General features: G+C 46.2%; 2 protein-coding genes across 3 annotated transcripts in view; one reads left to right on the top strand and one right to left on the bottom strand.

Annotated features, from left to right (window-relative positions):
• Positions 1 to 2,904, bottom strand: part of GOLGB1 (golgin B1) — a 39,707-nt gene extending 36,803 nt beyond the window's left edge. The window contains exon 1 of the mRNA XM_053977054.1: positions 2,825 to 2,904. The gene's annotated coding sequence lies outside the window, so the exon portion shown is untranslated. The remainder of the gene's footprint in view (positions 1 to 2,824) is intronic.
• Positions 2,905 to 3,120: 216 nt separating this feature from the next.
• On the top strand, positions 3,121 to 15,748 carry LOC128807075 (guanylyl cyclase-activating protein 1-like). 2 transcript variants are annotated; one of them, XM_053977101.1, is made up of 6 exons: positions 3,121 to 3,154; positions 4,908 to 5,126; positions 6,246 to 6,703; positions 9,792 to 9,941; positions 11,583 to 11,673; positions 12,671 to 15,748. In XM_053977101.1, the coding sequence occupies exons 3-6, from the start codon at positions 6,506 to 6,508 to the stop codon at positions 12,796 to 12,798; spliced, it is 567 nt and encodes a 188-aa protein (XP_053833076.1). In that variant the 5' UTR covers positions 3,121 to 3,154; positions 4,908 to 5,126; positions 6,246 to 6,505; the 3' UTR covers positions 12,799 to 15,748. The 2 variants fall into 2 exon arrangements, with proteins under 2 accessions (XP_053833076.1, XP_053833077.1); XM_053977102.1 differs by lacking the exon at positions 3,121 to 3,154 and having other exon boundaries at positions 4,376 to 5,126.
• The last annotated feature ends 392 nt before the right edge of the window (positions 15,749 to 16,140 follow it).

Genomic DNA, 16,140 nt, shown 5'->3' on the forward strand with positions numbered 1-16,140 from the left:
CTCTGTTTGGGAACATGGATTTGCAGACATGCCCTGGTTTCTCACACTGTACAGCATGAGCTTAGTCTCTTCAGCCCACGGAATAAAACACTCCAGCAGCAGTTAGTGTAGCAAAAAGACATGCAGCAAGAGGCCAGGCCTCAGACAGGCTCCTGCAAAGAGCTCAAGGGGATGCAACTCCTCCAGAAGCACAGTCTGAATGCCAGGATTGTTCGTGTTCTGCAACAACACAGCAGTCACTGAAACGAGTCCTGGTACTTTGCTCGCTTCTCAGCTGGCCCTGGACAAGATGTGAGGCACGGAATTCCAGAACAGTACAGCTTTACAGTTCCTGCTAGGGAGATTTCTTCTGACAACATCAACTCACCAGTGCGGAAATATGAGACACTCATGTGGAGACCTGGAATGTCTGGAATCCATCATAAGAATAATAAAGTATTTATAGTTTTGTCAACTATCACTCCCACGATGCCCCAGTGAGGAACCGAATCTGCTGTCTTGGCAATGGTGCATTTTAGAAAAGAGCCATCCAAATGCAAGAACACCCCTTTCTAACTATCTCCAACACTTGAAGACGGATCTGATCTTCCAACTGAGAGTTAGGCCACAGCCTCTTAAAGTCAGAAATGCAACATATGTGGCTGGGACCGAGAGAACCAATAGATGAATTATTAGAAAAATGAAAAAGAAGCAGAATCTAGGCATTTGCATGGGCCTCAGCACATATCTGCATGCTACAGGCACTACAATTTCAGGCATGCATACCTAGATTGAGAAAACATTCTTTGGCCTTTGTCCAGGTTGGCCACATTAACCTGATACTGCACTCAAGCTAGTAAGCCTTGCTGGGTTTGGCTCACAGTTGGCCTCCTTAAAAATGCAAACAGAGGAACCATCTGCACCTATTTGCACAGATGTGGACATTAATAACCTCAACTCCAGTCTTAGAGATTCGTGTCTTTTGAATTAATTTTTAATTTACATTCTCAGGTCAGCCAAATATGGCAAGGGATGTGAAAGGGAAACAAAAAGTGATTCTACAACTCTGTAAACAGCCATAGGTCTGCTGTCTGTGTAGATGAAACAGGGAAAACATGGGCCTAGGTGGGCCACTGCTTTGGATGGCATCCCTCAGATCACATCCCTGAAAGCAGCACTGCAGAGAGAGACTGGGGATTGCAATGGACAACTGACCCAGGCCATCAATGCCCCCTCATGACAGAGGCCAGCAGCAGCATCCCGGGCTGCATCAGGAGGAAGGTGATCCTTCCTCTCTACCAGGCACTGGTGAGGCCACGTCTGGAGTTATGTGTCTTGTTCTGGGCTCCCCAGAACAAGAAGCGGGAACTTGCTGGAGAAAATTCAGTGGAGGACAACATAAATAATAAACAAACATAAATGAATAAATAAAAGGCTCAAGGAGAATCTTATCAAAGAACCACAGACTGGCTGAAGTTAGGAGGTCACCTGGTCTAAGCTCCCTGCTCAAACAGAAGCTGTGCAGGCAGCTTCTGAATATTTCCAAGCATATAAGGCTTCACAACCTCCCTGGACAACCTGTACCAGTGCTCAGTAGGCCACGGAGTGAAGAAGTATTTCCTGATGATCAAGGTAATCACCTGTGTCTCAGTTCATGCTCACAACTTCTCATCCATTCACCAGACATCACTGTAAAGAGCCTGGCTCTGCCTTCTTTGAGCCCGCCCTGAGAACAAAACCAGGAACAGGCGTAACACGGCTTTAAATTGTCCCAAAGCCAACAGCCTGCACAGAGGGTGGTGGCTGTCCTCAATTGTGCATTAGCCTCAAGGACTTGTGGCAAGAATATCCTGGTCTTATACAATGCCAAACATGAAAGGACAGAGGTTAATTTGTGTTCCACTGCCTCACCCCAATAAAGCAAACAGTGCTCTCAGAGACAAGACTGGTGCTCTCCCAGGCTCACACTGGCATATGGATTCCCACCTCTGTAATGAACAGCAGAACACAAGGACCCTCACAGTGCTCAGGATGTGAGCCAGGATCCTTTACATCCTCTACCTTTGCTCAGCATTCCTGTAACTAACAAACTTTTGCTGGGGAGACTTTACTTTGAACACTGGAACTACAGATCAGCAGTGATCCGGAGGAGCCTCCTTTCCTCTGAAATACACATCCCTGACCCAAACAGTCGAAGCTCACTGCTAGTCTGCACAGCCTGCAGTAAGCAGCACATTTCTATCCCTAGGTATCAGCCACAGCAAAGAAAGATTTGACAACGTTCTTCCCTGATTTATTTTACTATAAGTTATTATACATAAATGAAGATAATTCCTTGCATTTCCCTTCGTTTAAAATCAAACACGCGTTAAAAGCACTGCTGCTGTACACAAGCCCTGGGCCAAACTTCTCACGCTGTGCGGAGGGGTTCCAAGAGAAGCCGGGAGGGACGGGAAGCACTGGAAGGCCGTGCTGGCCTCCGGGAGCGGCGGCTCAACGGGCCCCAGCAGCCCCGCATATTTACCGGACCGCATGCCTCCGGCGGGCCCCGCGGAGTGCCATCCTCCCCCTGTCGGGCTGCGCTCTCGGTACCTGGGGGCACCGCCGGCAGCGTCCCACCGGCGTGGCGGGGGCTGGGCCGGGACGTAAAGCCCAGAGCGAGAGCAGAGGCCTGCCCCGGCCCACTGCCCCTTACGGCCCGGGCCCCGGCGAGCTGCGAACCCGCTCCGGCCCCGCATGGCCACGAAAGGAGCCCGACCAGCGACTGCCGCCGAGAGCTGGGCGGCAGAGTCCGCGGTCCGCGCAGGGCGGGCGGAGAGCACCCAGGGCGAGGGGAGGCACTGACCTGCAGCACGGCGGGGAGGTCAGCGCCGAGGGGCCCCCACCGGCCCCGCTGCCGCCGAACCGCTCCACCGCGCCACCTCAGCACCGGAACGCGCCGCCGCCACTTCCGCCTCCGGCGGGGCCTCGCCCCCGGCGCAAAGGAACCAATCAGCTGCGGCGGTTGAAAGATAGACGCGACGGCCAGGCAATCGCGACGGAGCAGCTGCCTCGGCGCCATGGTTGTCCTGCAACATGGCACATTGTGACCAATCCCGAGGACGCTGTGGGTTCCCGCCCAATAACAAGGCAGCGACCAATCAGTTGCGGCGTTTCGTGCCGGACCGAAACGTTGGTGAGACGGAGGCTCACACTGGCCGGTGGGCGACGGGGGCGGGCCGGGGCCGGGTGGAGGCGGGGCCGTGTTGAGGCGGGACCGGGTGGAGGCGGGGGCTCGGAGGGCGTGGCCGCGGGGCGGGGCCTCTAGGGGCGGGGCCGCGCAGCCTCGCGCTGCCGCTCGTTCCCCGGTGGTTTGTCCCGGTGAGGATGATCCAGCCCCACCCCTGCCATAGGCACCTCCCAGCAGCCCGGGCTCCTCCAGGCCCCGTTCGACCCGGCCTTGAGAGCTTCCGGAGATGTCCGAGCCGAGCCTGCGCTCGTGCAAATGGGCACTGTTGTCCCCTGCTCTGGTACTACAGCTCTTGACATAAAAATATTTTTACATGCTGATAGGCTGCAATGAGGTCTCTCCGGAGCCTTCTGTTCTATAGGCTGAGCACCCCAGCTCTCCCAGCCCGTCTCCAGAGCAGAGGGGCTCCAGTCCTTGGAGCAGCTCTGTGGCCTCCTCTGCACCTGCTTCAGCAGCTCCAAATCTGTCTTGTTCTGAGGGTTCCAGGACTGGAGAAAGCTCTGCAAGTGGGGTCGCACCTGCGTGGGGCAGAGGGACAAAATTCTTCTCCTCACCTGCTGCCCATGCACACTGGATGTGCATGCTGCCAGCCCGTCCAGTCTTGTTCTCCTTCTCAGAGCTCTTGATCCATTCCCTCCCTGGTCTGTACTGGTACCAGAGGTTGCCCCCAGCCAGATGCAGGGCAAGATTTCAGGGGGCCTGAGCAGCACAGTGTCCTTGCCTCCTGGCCACCCTTACTGTGCACACAGACACACTGTATTCCTATTTCTGGTAGCACCGGTAGTGTGCCAGTGTCCTGGTATGGCCGCGGGCTCTGTCCCTACTTCACAAGGCCTCAGGACCAAGGCTTGCCAGGTGTGCTCTGAATTTTTCATGCCCTGCCTGCAGCTTTAATCACTTTGCTCATTTCACTTTGTTCACTTTAGCTGTGAGAGCAATTTCTCCAGGTATCTATGGCTAATTTATTTTACTTATCTATCTTTGTGTGGTACAACCATGGGCTTATATTGGTAGTAATAGCAAGCAGTTATTCTAGGTAGAATGAGATATTTGCAATTCTAACACATACCAGAGGAGCAGCAGGCAGGTAAGCATAACATCAGAGAAAGCACAGAAACAAACTGTGTGTGTTGCAATTTTAATTGGATTATTGCTACTAGTGCAGCTTTTTTTCTCGTATATAAGTACTTGACCTACATTATTTTTCTTTGCTTTTCTGTAATTAGATGTAGATTTGTTATGACTCCCAAATCAGACTGTTAAAATTTCTATTATACTAAAAGTAAGTTTTGGCTTTAAATGTGTATGTTAAGTGGTGTGACTGATACTCTATAGGGAAGGGCTAGGGCATCCAGAAATATCTGGACAGGCTAGAGAGAAGGGCCCATGCCAGCCTCATGAAGTTCCACAAGGCCAGGTGCAATTCTCAACATGGGTACAGGCTGGGTGATGGGTGAATTGGGAGCAGTCCTGTGGAGAAGAACTTGGGGGTCTTGGGGAATGAAAAACTGGATATGGGCCAGCAATGTGCACTCCCAGCCAATTGCAGCCTGAGCTCCATCAAAAGTAGCACAACCAGCAAGGGAGCCTAGCCTCCAGTTACCTGCTTTAGGGGAAGGTGTTTCTGCCCACGGCGAGGTCTGTAATTAGATGATTTTTAAGGACTCAATAACCAAAACTATTCTGTGATTCTGTGAAGGTCCATCAGTGGGAAGCACAGAGAATGTGTGGGCTTAGACATCCAGCCTACCCATCCTGCCTCTCCGTGCCTGGTCTCCCCAGCTGCTGACACCTGGACATGCCAGACCCTGTGAGGTGCACAACCCTGCCACAGCCACCAGTACAGATTCCATTGCACACAACAGCATGCAAACAGACATGTACACTGGGTGCTCAGGATGCAGAGAAACACAGATAGGTGGGTCACCCTCAACCCTACATCCTCAGTCCAATAGTCAGCTACTCCAGTGGTCTCATTAACAGAGACACACACACACGTTTTACAGACTACTTGGCCTATTTGCTGGCTAGTCTGGCTTGATATTTACTAGTGATCACAGACTGACATGGTCTCACTCAATCCAGTTGTAGGCACTTAAATCCCCATGCATACATATGCCCAGAGCACAGCTCTCTGTAGCCAGAAAAAAAAAAAAAAAAAAAAAAAAAAGGAGGTAGAAGTGTCAGAAGACAAGAAAGACTGTGATGACCAGGCCCAAGGCATGGATACACATTCATACCAATTAGCACCATTCTACATGCAACCAGCCCCTTCTGTTCCCCTTGCCTCCATTTTCTCATGTTTGTTCATTCCCATACCACCTTGACCCATCCTTTTCCCCACCTTCTTTTCCCCTGCTAAACATCCTGTTGTGAGTCTTGTCCCCAAATGCTCTTGCCCTGGACCCCACAGTGTTTTCCATGTCCCTAGGCAGTACAACAGGTTGTAGAGTCCTCTGCAGCCTCTCCTACTGACTCATCATGATGGGTGCCACCTCTGGGCCCAAGGCACTGGTGGCTCCCCTGCAACAGATTTAGAAGGAGCTGGGACAGGGCCTTTATTTCTTTTACTGGGTAATTTGTGTTCCCCAGCCTGTGGTTGTCTCTCTGCTTCTTCACCTTTGTGCAGTTGAGCCTTTCATGGGTTGACTGCACTTCCCATTACTTTTCACTTGTAATGGTTCTTAGGTTTGCCAAGCCAGGGGATTATTTGGGTCCCCCCGCATTGTTCCTCTGTGCTCCTTTGTGTGCATGGAGGTGAGCTTTTTCCCACATAACCTCACTCTTGTACTGGGCCACTTCTGTAACACTTTCTGGTCCTACACACTCTGTCATTCAACATGTCTCTTTGAGAAAACAGACTCTCAAATCCACTTAGAGGAGCAGATCTTCACTTAACCTCACAGTCCACATCTCGTGGGCATTTCCTCTTATCTTCACATATAATTATATCAAGGTTAAAAATAGGGTAGTCTACCAAACCAATATAGCTCCCAATGCCAGTGTCTGATTAACCTTCTCACCCTTTCTGCTTTAGCTCCTAAAATAGCAGTGATTTGCTAGATTATCTTGCATCTCCTTTCCATTCTAAGAAGACTGTTTATTTCGCTGAAACTTTCTGGTTTGTAAATCAGCCTCTAAGAAGATTAACATCTATAATTGGCTTGCGGAAAGTTAGATGCCTCACGTAACTGACATTGGTGTTGAGCATGGACAGGAGCAAACGGGCAGTGCTGTGAGAACCACAGGAGGAAGAGGATCATTCCTGTAGCATCATCCTTCTGACCACAAACACATATGGGAAACAACAGCAGCTCCACAGTGGATGATCTACAGGCTGTCGAGATCCACCACTGGTACAAGAAATTCATGACGGAGTGTCCTTCTGGACAGCTGACGGAGCATGAATTTAAGCAGTTCTTTGGGCTTCGAGGGCTGGATCCAGAGGCCAATAAGTACATCGAGCAGATGTTCCGCACGTTTGATATGAACAAGGTGAGTTCTCTGTCAAGGAATTAAGTGTCTTGTACTACTTAGAAGTGATCCAACTCCTGCACTTTCAGAATCTTTGTCTTTCTCTTGCAAACATAAAGAACATAAATATTCTCTTGCAAACACTGGTGGGGAAAGCTGCCAAGGGATGCTTATGTAAAGTAGCTAAATGTAAGGAGCAAATGAATGTGTACAGGTAATAACATAGATGACATAAACATAGGTACACCTGATTATCTAACTACCTCATGCAAGTTCATATTTGAATTTTAAAAATTCCTTATTGCTAATTATTTGACTTGGCCTTCTTTAACTAGCAAAATGCTAATTTCATTATTCTTCTTACATGTTCTTATTATTCAAAAATATAGCTGTATGAGATTGTGGAGACCACAGGAATCAGACACAATAGAAATCATTATAGCATTCACAGAGGAGTAATTTCCAGGTATTTGGCAGCTGAAATTAACAGTGCGTGGGCAGACAATGTCTGTGGCTGTCCTTGGTGCTGGTGGGTGCAGCATGGAGCTGGAGTGAGGGGGTGGGCAGTATTTCACACTGTGATGGGTGAGAAACACTGTGCTGGTAGAAAACAGTAGCCCCCATAATTCCTTTAAGCGTGCAGTGGCCCTCACTTTTGCCTGCTTTTTATCCATATGTATTTCAGCCTATGCTTGCAGGCCTGTATTCTTAATGACAAACAAATCTGGGTTTATAGCATCCTGAGAAAATTCAGCTTTACTCTCTGCTTCAAGGTTCTGAAATGGAGTCAAGGAGGATCCAGTCACAGAGGCATGACAACAAGGTGGGAAATCACAGAGTTAGTCTTGAAGAAGGAAAGCTTAGGGACCAACAAAGAATGCTATTTTGGACATGTGAGGCAGCATAAGGAGTTAAGGAATGCTTAGGAATATTACAAAATTCTTAAGCAGAGCAGCAGACAGACTCCATTAGGGTAGCTGAGGTCTTGTGGTGGAGGTAATGACTGGAAATAACTGCAGACCTCAAAGAACATCTTTTCTCATCACAAAGTCCTCTGTGCCCAGGATGATAATAGTGACGAGAAGCAGTTTCATAAGGTAAAGCAAAACCTTTACAGCTTTTGCACAAGTCTTTTTTTCACTTCACCTCTCTCTCTTCTTGGAATGTTCAAGGAATTTAAAATTTATTCAAGGATGTTGTGCATTCCAGAGTTTTCGTGTGATCCCTGTGTTATGCACTAAACAATGTTATAAGAAGGTTCTCAGATTCAAATTTGGTCAGAAAAGCCATCATCTAAATAAAGTGATAGTGATCTCAGGAGGAATGAAGTAAAAGTGTGGCAACTAGTGGCGATGGACCTGCATCAGTTACTCTTAGTCTTTTAACAGTTAGTCACTTAATCTAAGATCCTTTTATGAACAAGGGCAAGTAACAAGAGCACCCAGAGGAACATCCACCCTGTCGTAATACAGACATGATAGATGGAATCGTCTGCCCTCTGGATCTTTGAAAACTTTGATAATGACAAAGAGGATAAATTTTCAATATTCTTCTTTTATAAATTGCAATCATAGCATTATAGAATGGTTTGGGTTGGAAGGGACCTTAAAGGTCACCTCATTCTACCACCTCCCATGGGCAGGGACACCACCTCCCAGGTTGCTCCAAGCCCTGTCCAGCCTGGCCTTGGGCACTGCCAGGGATCCAGGGGCAGCCACAGCTGCTCTGAGCACCCTGTGCCAGGTCCTGCCCACCCTCACAGTCAGAAATTCCTTCCTAACACCTAATCTAAATCTGCCCACCTTCAGCTTAAGGCCATTTTTCTTGTGTCTTATCACTACACGCTCTTGTCCAAGGTACCCCTCCAGCCTTTTTCTAAGCCCCCTATAAGTACTGGAAGGGGCACCAAAGTCTCCCTGGAACCTTCTGTTCTCCAGGCTGACCAGCCATAACTCTCTCAGCCTGTCAACCCTTCTTCCCACCCTGAATGAACATTTTAGATGTGGCGATCCTTACTGCAAAACAGCAGTGCTCTGCTAATTCACCTATTACATATGTTTATTTGCATTCATTTCAGAAAGGCATCTGACTTTGATTAAAGTCAGATTATTAAGCCACTCCTTAATAATTGAGAGTTTCATTTTTTTGCTCTGTTATGTGTTGAAGAATTATTGTTATTCAGAATCTTTGACCTAGATATGTGTTTTATTTGTAGTTTGTTTTTAACAGCTTCAAATTTTAGTCAGCTTTAAATCTAGGGCCGATGAACTTTTACTAACTGGCATTTTTCTTGCAGAAGAAAGACTTTCTTTGTAGAGTCAAGAAATCAAATCACACTCTATGTATTTTACAAAATATTCCCAGTCACATTATTTTCCACAGAATGGAGAAGAGATCTATGGCTTAGTGGAATAGCACAGTTTCCCACAAAGGCAGAGCAGACTAGTACAGAAAACCTGCAGCCCATGGGATGGGCTCAATGTTCTTTCCCGGCAGGCCAAAGATAGTCATCTTCGGTGTACAGAGGTGGCTTTGTTCATGCTGACAAGGAGGAGTGACAGGTTCCCTCACTGCAGGTGGTGAGCAGAGGGGAGCCTCTCTGTACTAGATCATAACTTTAGGAACCCAGGTATTTAGTGGCTACAGAAATGTGTCTGTGCACTAAAGATTTTTCCTAAGTCAAAGTCCCTGTGCCACTTGTTGGCCTTTCTCTTTCAGCTGTGAATCTAAAGAGCAATAAGGTGAAACAACTCCAGTGCATTAACTTCCTCAGTTTACTCTGTCACCCTGATTTTTAAGAGTTTTCTAAAGCCTTCTGAGTTTACATTCTTGTAGAGAACTTTCTCACACAACTTTCTGCAAACAACCTATTGTTTTGCATTCTTTCATAGAGGCGGAGAAATTTGATGTACTGGTAGTTTGTCCAGTGTCATTGGAGAGGTGGCACGTTCACCCTCCAATCCACTGGCACCTTTTGAGAACTATAAATGATTGGAGTCAGAGGAAATAAATTAGTCTCTTCATCGTGACCATAGCTGTGGTGCGTCGTTTTTCCTTGTGTCATCTGGTGACATTACTCCTGTCACAATTTGGGGTTTTTTTCTGACAGGATGGATATATTGATTTCATGGAATATGTGGCTGCCCTCAGCCTCGTTCTCCGAGGGAAGATGGAGCAGAAATTGCGGTGGTATTTCAAGCTCTATGATGTAGATGGCAATGGCTGCATTGATCGACATGAATTGCTCAACATCATCAAGGTGAATCTCCAGGGGTCTGTGTTCTTGCCTCTTTCCTTAAAGACAAATCTCACAAGTAAAACCTTTGCTGTTTCCCATATCATGGTTGAGGCCTTTAAAAGAATTCCTTCTCTAAGCAGAACTCCCCACCACTGTATAATGCAATAAGCAGACTTGACAGATGCTTTATCACCACAGCTTATGTTACAGCATAGCTAACCATAAAATTGTTTTGGCTGCCTGCGACCTAAATTGCACTTTCCAAGGTTTCAGACCCTGTGACTGTGAGTTGCTATTTCTGCAATGTGTCCTTCATATGTCCTTTTCCCCATGAGAAGTTGGAGAGCTACTCCCAGTTTGCTTTTTAGAATCAGCTCCTAAATATCAACATAATAAAACGTTTCTGACTCTGGTGAATAGCCTGAATAAAAAGGATTGAGAATTGAAAGGATTGTATGCAAATAGCTATTGTGGATGGGGTTGGGATTACGGGCATAAAGATCACTATAAATATCTCAGAATTAATTGTGCTGCAAATTCAGATTATTTTGCAGATAATGGGAAAATACCAAGATGCAGGAAAGATTCAATGACCCTAAATAAATAACATTTCTGAATATGAAATGTCATAAAATTGATTTGATAAGGCACTAATAAGATGCTAATAATGCATTCTCACCTGGATAAGAATTTTAGAACTGGGTATCAAAGAGACCTGACCAATACCTGTAGTAACGTACAGCCTCCAATTAGTAGCTTTAAATAGAAATACTCAGACATTACAGCAAAGCAACAGATAGCAATAGTTAACACAGAGCTCTTGAGAAAAACAAGTCCTGTGGTCAACAACTGGTGGCAAGAAATTTATTGTCCTTTGTCTTTTTTGGGTGTAGTTCAGTGTCTTTTTTGGTAACCTTAGGAAATTGCTGAGATGATATAAGTTTCAGTAAAATAGCATTTGAAAAAGAATGAATAAAATGACCAAATATCAAAGGGTAAAAATTAGAACATGAATAGTCTTAGAATCAGTATAAAGGCTTTGAAATCACATATTGCATGGACATCCTTAAACAAAGGAAATAATTAGCATTGAAAGAAAAGAGAACCCTGCACTATGCAGTTATGAATAAGAAGAATTGTAGCAAACAGAAGTGGATAAGGCTTAAAGTTTATCAAGATGAAAATGAATTTCCAGCGAGCTTTAGGGAGAAGCCAGACACACAGGAAGGAGTATATAAATGGAAATTGTGAAAGTAAGAATAGAAATAAATTACCACAGCATATAACAAAGGAATTTCATAATGTCAAGTGCAGAAGGTGTTTCTGAGGCTTGGTGTACAATAGGGTCACAAAGTGGGACAAAGTGGATCAATTAGGTGGATTCGGATTCTGCCATTTCTGCAGCACCTAAACTGTACCTAAGTGGAATTAGGCCAATCCTCTGGGTTTTACTGCTAATTCTGTGCTCCAGAGCCACGCTCCCTTTGCACCCTTCAGTGCCATCTATAAGGCCTGATTATTTGTGCTTTGTTTTCCTGTGGTACTGGTTTATTTGTATGGGGAAGGTACCAGGCATGACTGTCTTATTCTGAATCAATGCTGACATGTGGAATCAGTCTGGGAGTCCTCAGGCAGCTGCTTACTCTTGCTCTTTTATTTTAGGCTATTCGAGCTATTAATGGTGGTGACCATGAAACTAGCGCAGAAGAGTTCACCAACCGAGTCTTCGACAGGATTGATGTGAATGGCGACGGTAAGGTTCCTGCCTTTGTCATCCAGCTCAGTCTCTTCTACAGAGTAACATCCAATTTTTCCTTTATTGGTTGAACTTTAGGCCTCTTCACTTCATATTTTATTTCTATTTGCATTCTCAGCCAGTAATGAGTTCTCCATGGACCAAAAAGGATTTTTCTCCTGGCATTATACATAATCAGTGTGACAGGATTTGTTCCCTGTACAGGTCTCAGCTTTGTTCTGTCCACATGAGTTTGGTAGTGGGGTTTTGGAGCGGTGTTTTGTTTTCCTTTTTGTATGTTGCTGTGTAGCTCATGGCAGTTAGAAGTGGGAAATATTATCAAATGGCCCCAGCTACTCCTAGGTACTTCAGTATGGAAAGGTGCAGGCCACTGACCCCCACAGAAAGGAAGAACTGCAATTAAATGTTCAAGTTCAGAGTTTCTTCACTGGGTCTGCTGTAGGCAGTACAGCAAGAACATGAAGTGCTCAGTCAAAAGTTGGTCAAGTGTCACTGTGGTCCCTGTATGTCCCCGAGAGGTATCTCTTTCCTTGCTACTTCAGGTGCTCATTACTTTCTGACAGGCTCTTTTGTTATTCCAGAATAATTCCGCTGAGCTGCTTCCCTGTACAAGGGCTTTTTGGCCTAGGACATAAAGAATTGTTTCTGTCTGTCACAGCCTCCTTCTGTTAGTTCCATTATCCTTGAAAACCAGCAAGTACAGGGCAGGTTAGTATTATGACAGGTTGAGCCAAAAAGGATGCTATGATCCCACTCCTTAGCTACCCACTTCTATTGTTCTTTCTTATGTACCTCTTCCTTTGTATGGGAAAAAAAAAAGGAAGCAGGTGTTGTTTGGATACTGGGAATGTTTCATACAAGCTTAAGACCTGAGGTCTTTAGGACAGTGCCTTAGAACAGTGCCTATATAGTAAGTGGTCTCTAAAGTTAGATTACTGCACTCCTTTTCCTGTCAGATGTGGATTCTGATGCCCTTTATTTGTGTCTGACACAGGTGAACTTTCTCTGGATGAATTTGTGGAGGGAGCAAGGAAAGATGAGGAGTTCATGGAGGTTATGATGAAAAGTTTGGACCTGTCACACATTGTGGCCATGATAAACAATCGTCGGCATAGTGTATAAATCAAGCTGGGAGAAAATGCTGTGCCAATAGACAGAAGGGTGTCACAAGGAAGGAGAGACAGCATTTTTCAAAACAAAATTTCCATAAGCATGAACATGGAAGTAGGAACAGAAAGACACTGCTATATTTGTGTATCTGAGTGCATGTTCCTGTACAAATATTGAAGCTTAGCCACATAAATGCAAGGCAGGTTCAGAAAAACTGAATCTGGGTGGTAGTATTTGACTTGTCTTTGTAAAATTTAAAGGCTAAATTTCAGGACACAAATTTCCTTTTTATTCTGTGTCCCAGATTATCAGTTTGAAATGGACTAAAAATAACGTCAAGTTTGTGAAGAGCACTAGCAGAACTGGGTGGTGGAGTGTGGAGGAAATATTCTGACATAGAAAAGAAGAGTTTCAAGCCATTATTAGTGTAGGGAACTAACAAAAGAATGTAACTTGCACTGTTCTTGTCATGGTATTGGTTCATAAACACCAGCATGGTTGTCCATACCACATGTGCTTGGATTTGGTAGTCTCTACAGAAGCAGCTTTAGTCGTAAGATCACAAGAACTGAAAGAAAAACCAGTCTGGCAGTGACAAATCTGTCCTCAGCTGCAGCTGTTTGAGCTTTCTGTGATCAAAGAACCCTAGCAAACAAGTCGACTGTTTGAAGCAGCTTCTGTAACCAGAGAAAATACGCTACTCAGTTTCCCAAAGTAGAAGAACTACTTGAGAGATCAAATCTTTTATATACTCATGATCCTACTTATTCTCCTCTCATACAACTGAGTCACTGGGAATGTTCAAGGCCACACTGAACAAGGCTTGGAGTAACCTGATCTAGCCCCATGGCACGGGGCTGAAGCAAGATGATCTTTGAAGTCCCTTCCTACCCAAACCATTCTGTGACTCTAAAACTGAAGTATTTGAAGATGGTCCAAATATTATTGCCTCACACATCCTTTATTGCTCTTTCTTCTTATTCTTGAGGAGACAATCTAATCAAAAGAAACAACTCACCAAGGTGACTTGTGAATTGTGCTGTTGATGTGAATGCTGGAGTGAAGCTGATACTCTAGATCAGTACTGCCATAAATGACACTGATTTTATACACGATGGGAAGAGTGATGCAGCATGGATAGAAGCTCAGCAAACTGTGTCTTGTTCACTGTTCATTAGATAAGGTCATGTGTTGCAGTGTGATTTCATGGTTTCCCCAGAACCCCAGTTTTCTCCCCTGAAGATTTCCTCCCAGGTGCATCAATCACTCCTCCTTTCCCCACCCTGACCCCTGCTGAGCACTGTCTGTCACTCCTGGAATTCCAGAAAGGGCATCGAGTGATTGGGCAGATTCAAAAGATGCTCTCCACCCCCGGGGGGGGGGGGGGGGGGCATTGGGCCATCCAGGTGTCCTCTGTCCCTTGAGACCTCTTCTCCCCTAGCTGGTTGGTGGGCTCCCTACCCGTCCCCTCCTCCCCTCCCCCAGGTAAAAGAGCAAGCAGCCACGTGGTCCAGGCAGTTCTGATGGAGAAGTGTCTGAATTCGGAGTTCTGTTTGAAGCCGTTGCTACATTCAGAGGTCTGCGGGCCAGAATAAAAGCTCTGGATTAAACCCTCCATCAGAACCGACTCCTTTCCTTCACCATCGCCTTAAAGGATTCTCCGACAGGGGGAAACCCAAGGAGTGGACCCTCTGCGAGAGGAAGCTCCATCCCGCCGCCACCTGAGCTCCGGCTTGCCCAGACTTGTCTCCGTGCGCCCATCTGCAACATCCAGCTAGCCAAAGGTGTCTCTGGGGTGAAACACCACAGTTGTCGCTATTTGGCTCAGCAGCAGGGGCCAGACAAGCCAGGGCACATCCCGTTCTCTACATTGTAGTCTCCAATAGTCATGATCAGAAGCTCCTTTGAATCTGGGAAGAGAACCAGAAGGAAAGAAGAATGCAGGAAATGTTCAACAGAGTGCCTATGCCATAGTTGGCATGTTTTTCCTGTGCGGGAGGAAGAATGTGCAGAACTGTAACAAAACTTTAGACTGGAATTATTCTTGCTTATATTTAGGCTTCTCTGATATTCATATGTGTATTGGTTTGCATGGCAAGGTTTTGGTAGCAGGGAGGCTACAGGAATGGCTTCTTTGAGAAGCTGCTGGAAGCTTCCTCCATGTCTGGCAGAGACAATGCCAGCCAGCTCCAGGATGCCACTGGCCAAGCCTGAGACCTTCAGCCATGGTAGTAACATGTCTGGGATAACATATTTAAGAAGGAAAAGTTATTGGGCAGAAGCAATTGCAGCCAGAGAAGTGAGGACTAAGAATATGAGGGAGAAACAACTCTGCAGACACCGAAGTCAGCTAAGAAGGAGAGGGAGGAGGTGTTCCAGGCACTGGAGCTGAGATTTTCCTGCAGCCCATGATGCAGGCCATAGTGAAGCAGATTGTCCTCCTGGAGCACATGGAGGTCTGCAGGAGAGAAGCACAAATCTACCCGCAGCCTGTGGAAGAGCCCCATGTTGGAGCAGGCCCTGGAAGGTCCTGTGGGCCTGTGGAGAGAAGAGCAGGTTTCCTGGTAGGACTTGTGACCTCACAGGGAACCCACTTCAGAGCAGTTCCTGAAGGACTGACCCCAGGGAAGGTACCTCACACTGGAGCAGCTCGTGAAGAACCACAGCCCATGAGAAGGACCCATATTGGAGAAATTAATGGAGAACTGTCTCCTGTAGAAGGGATCTCATGCTGCAGCAGCACAAGAACTCCTCTCCTGAGGGGAAGCAGTGGCATGAACTGACTGTAACTTCCGTTCTCATCTTCTTGCACTACTGGTGGAGAAGAGGGAGAGATTGGGGAATAAAGTTAATCCTGGGAAAGAGAAAGGGATGGGGGAAAGGTGTTTTAAAGACTTGTTTTACTTCTCATTACCCTACTCTGATTTTGATTGGTAATAAATTCAATTAATTTTTCCCTTTTTTCCCTCTGATGTCTCCTTGTCCTATCTCAGCTCATAGGCCGTTTTATATTTTATCCAGCTGAGGAGGAAAGTGATTGATAGAGAGGTCCTGGTGGGCACCTGGCATCCAGCCAGGGTCCACCCACCACAGCAGCATTCTGAACAAAGTGTCTGGGCTTTCACTGAAGGGAAGATCTAGTAAGGGAGATTTAGTAAGTACTGTCATTGGAGTGTGAAAGAGTGAGTGATCATGTTTAGAGTAGCTACCAAGAGTTTTCTAGGCAGGCTCATGCTCCAGGCCCTACTGGCATGTGCATGTCTGCAGTCTTAGAGCTTCTGCAAGGAATCACAGTCTTGTGGTTGGAGAACTGTCACTTGAAAAGGGAAGATTTCTTTGACCCTCAGTATTTAA

The sequence above is a fragment of the Vidua macroura genome, chromosome 5 (assembly GCF_024509145.1).
Source record: "Vidua macroura isolate BioBank_ID:100142 chromosome 5, ASM2450914v1, whole genome shotgun sequence".
NCBI lineage: Eukaryota > Metazoa > Chordata > Aves > Passeriformes > Viduidae > Vidua > Vidua macroura.

What these genes read in the sequence shown, in the direction of transcription:
- LOC128807075 (XM_053977101.1), top strand. Translation starts at nt 6,506, where the DNA reads ATGGGAAACAACAGCAGCTCCACAGTGGATGATCTACAGGCTGTCGAG. An exon ending in GCACGTTTGATATGAACAAG is followed by an intron (nt 6,704 to 9,791) that starts GTGAGTTCTCTG and finishes TTTTTCTGACAG; the next exon opens with GATGGATATATTGATTTCAT. An exon ending in AATTGCTCAACATCATCAAG is followed by an intron (nt 9,942 to 11,582) that starts GTGAATCTCCAG and finishes CTTTTATTTTAG; the next exon opens with GCTATTCGAGCTATTAATGG.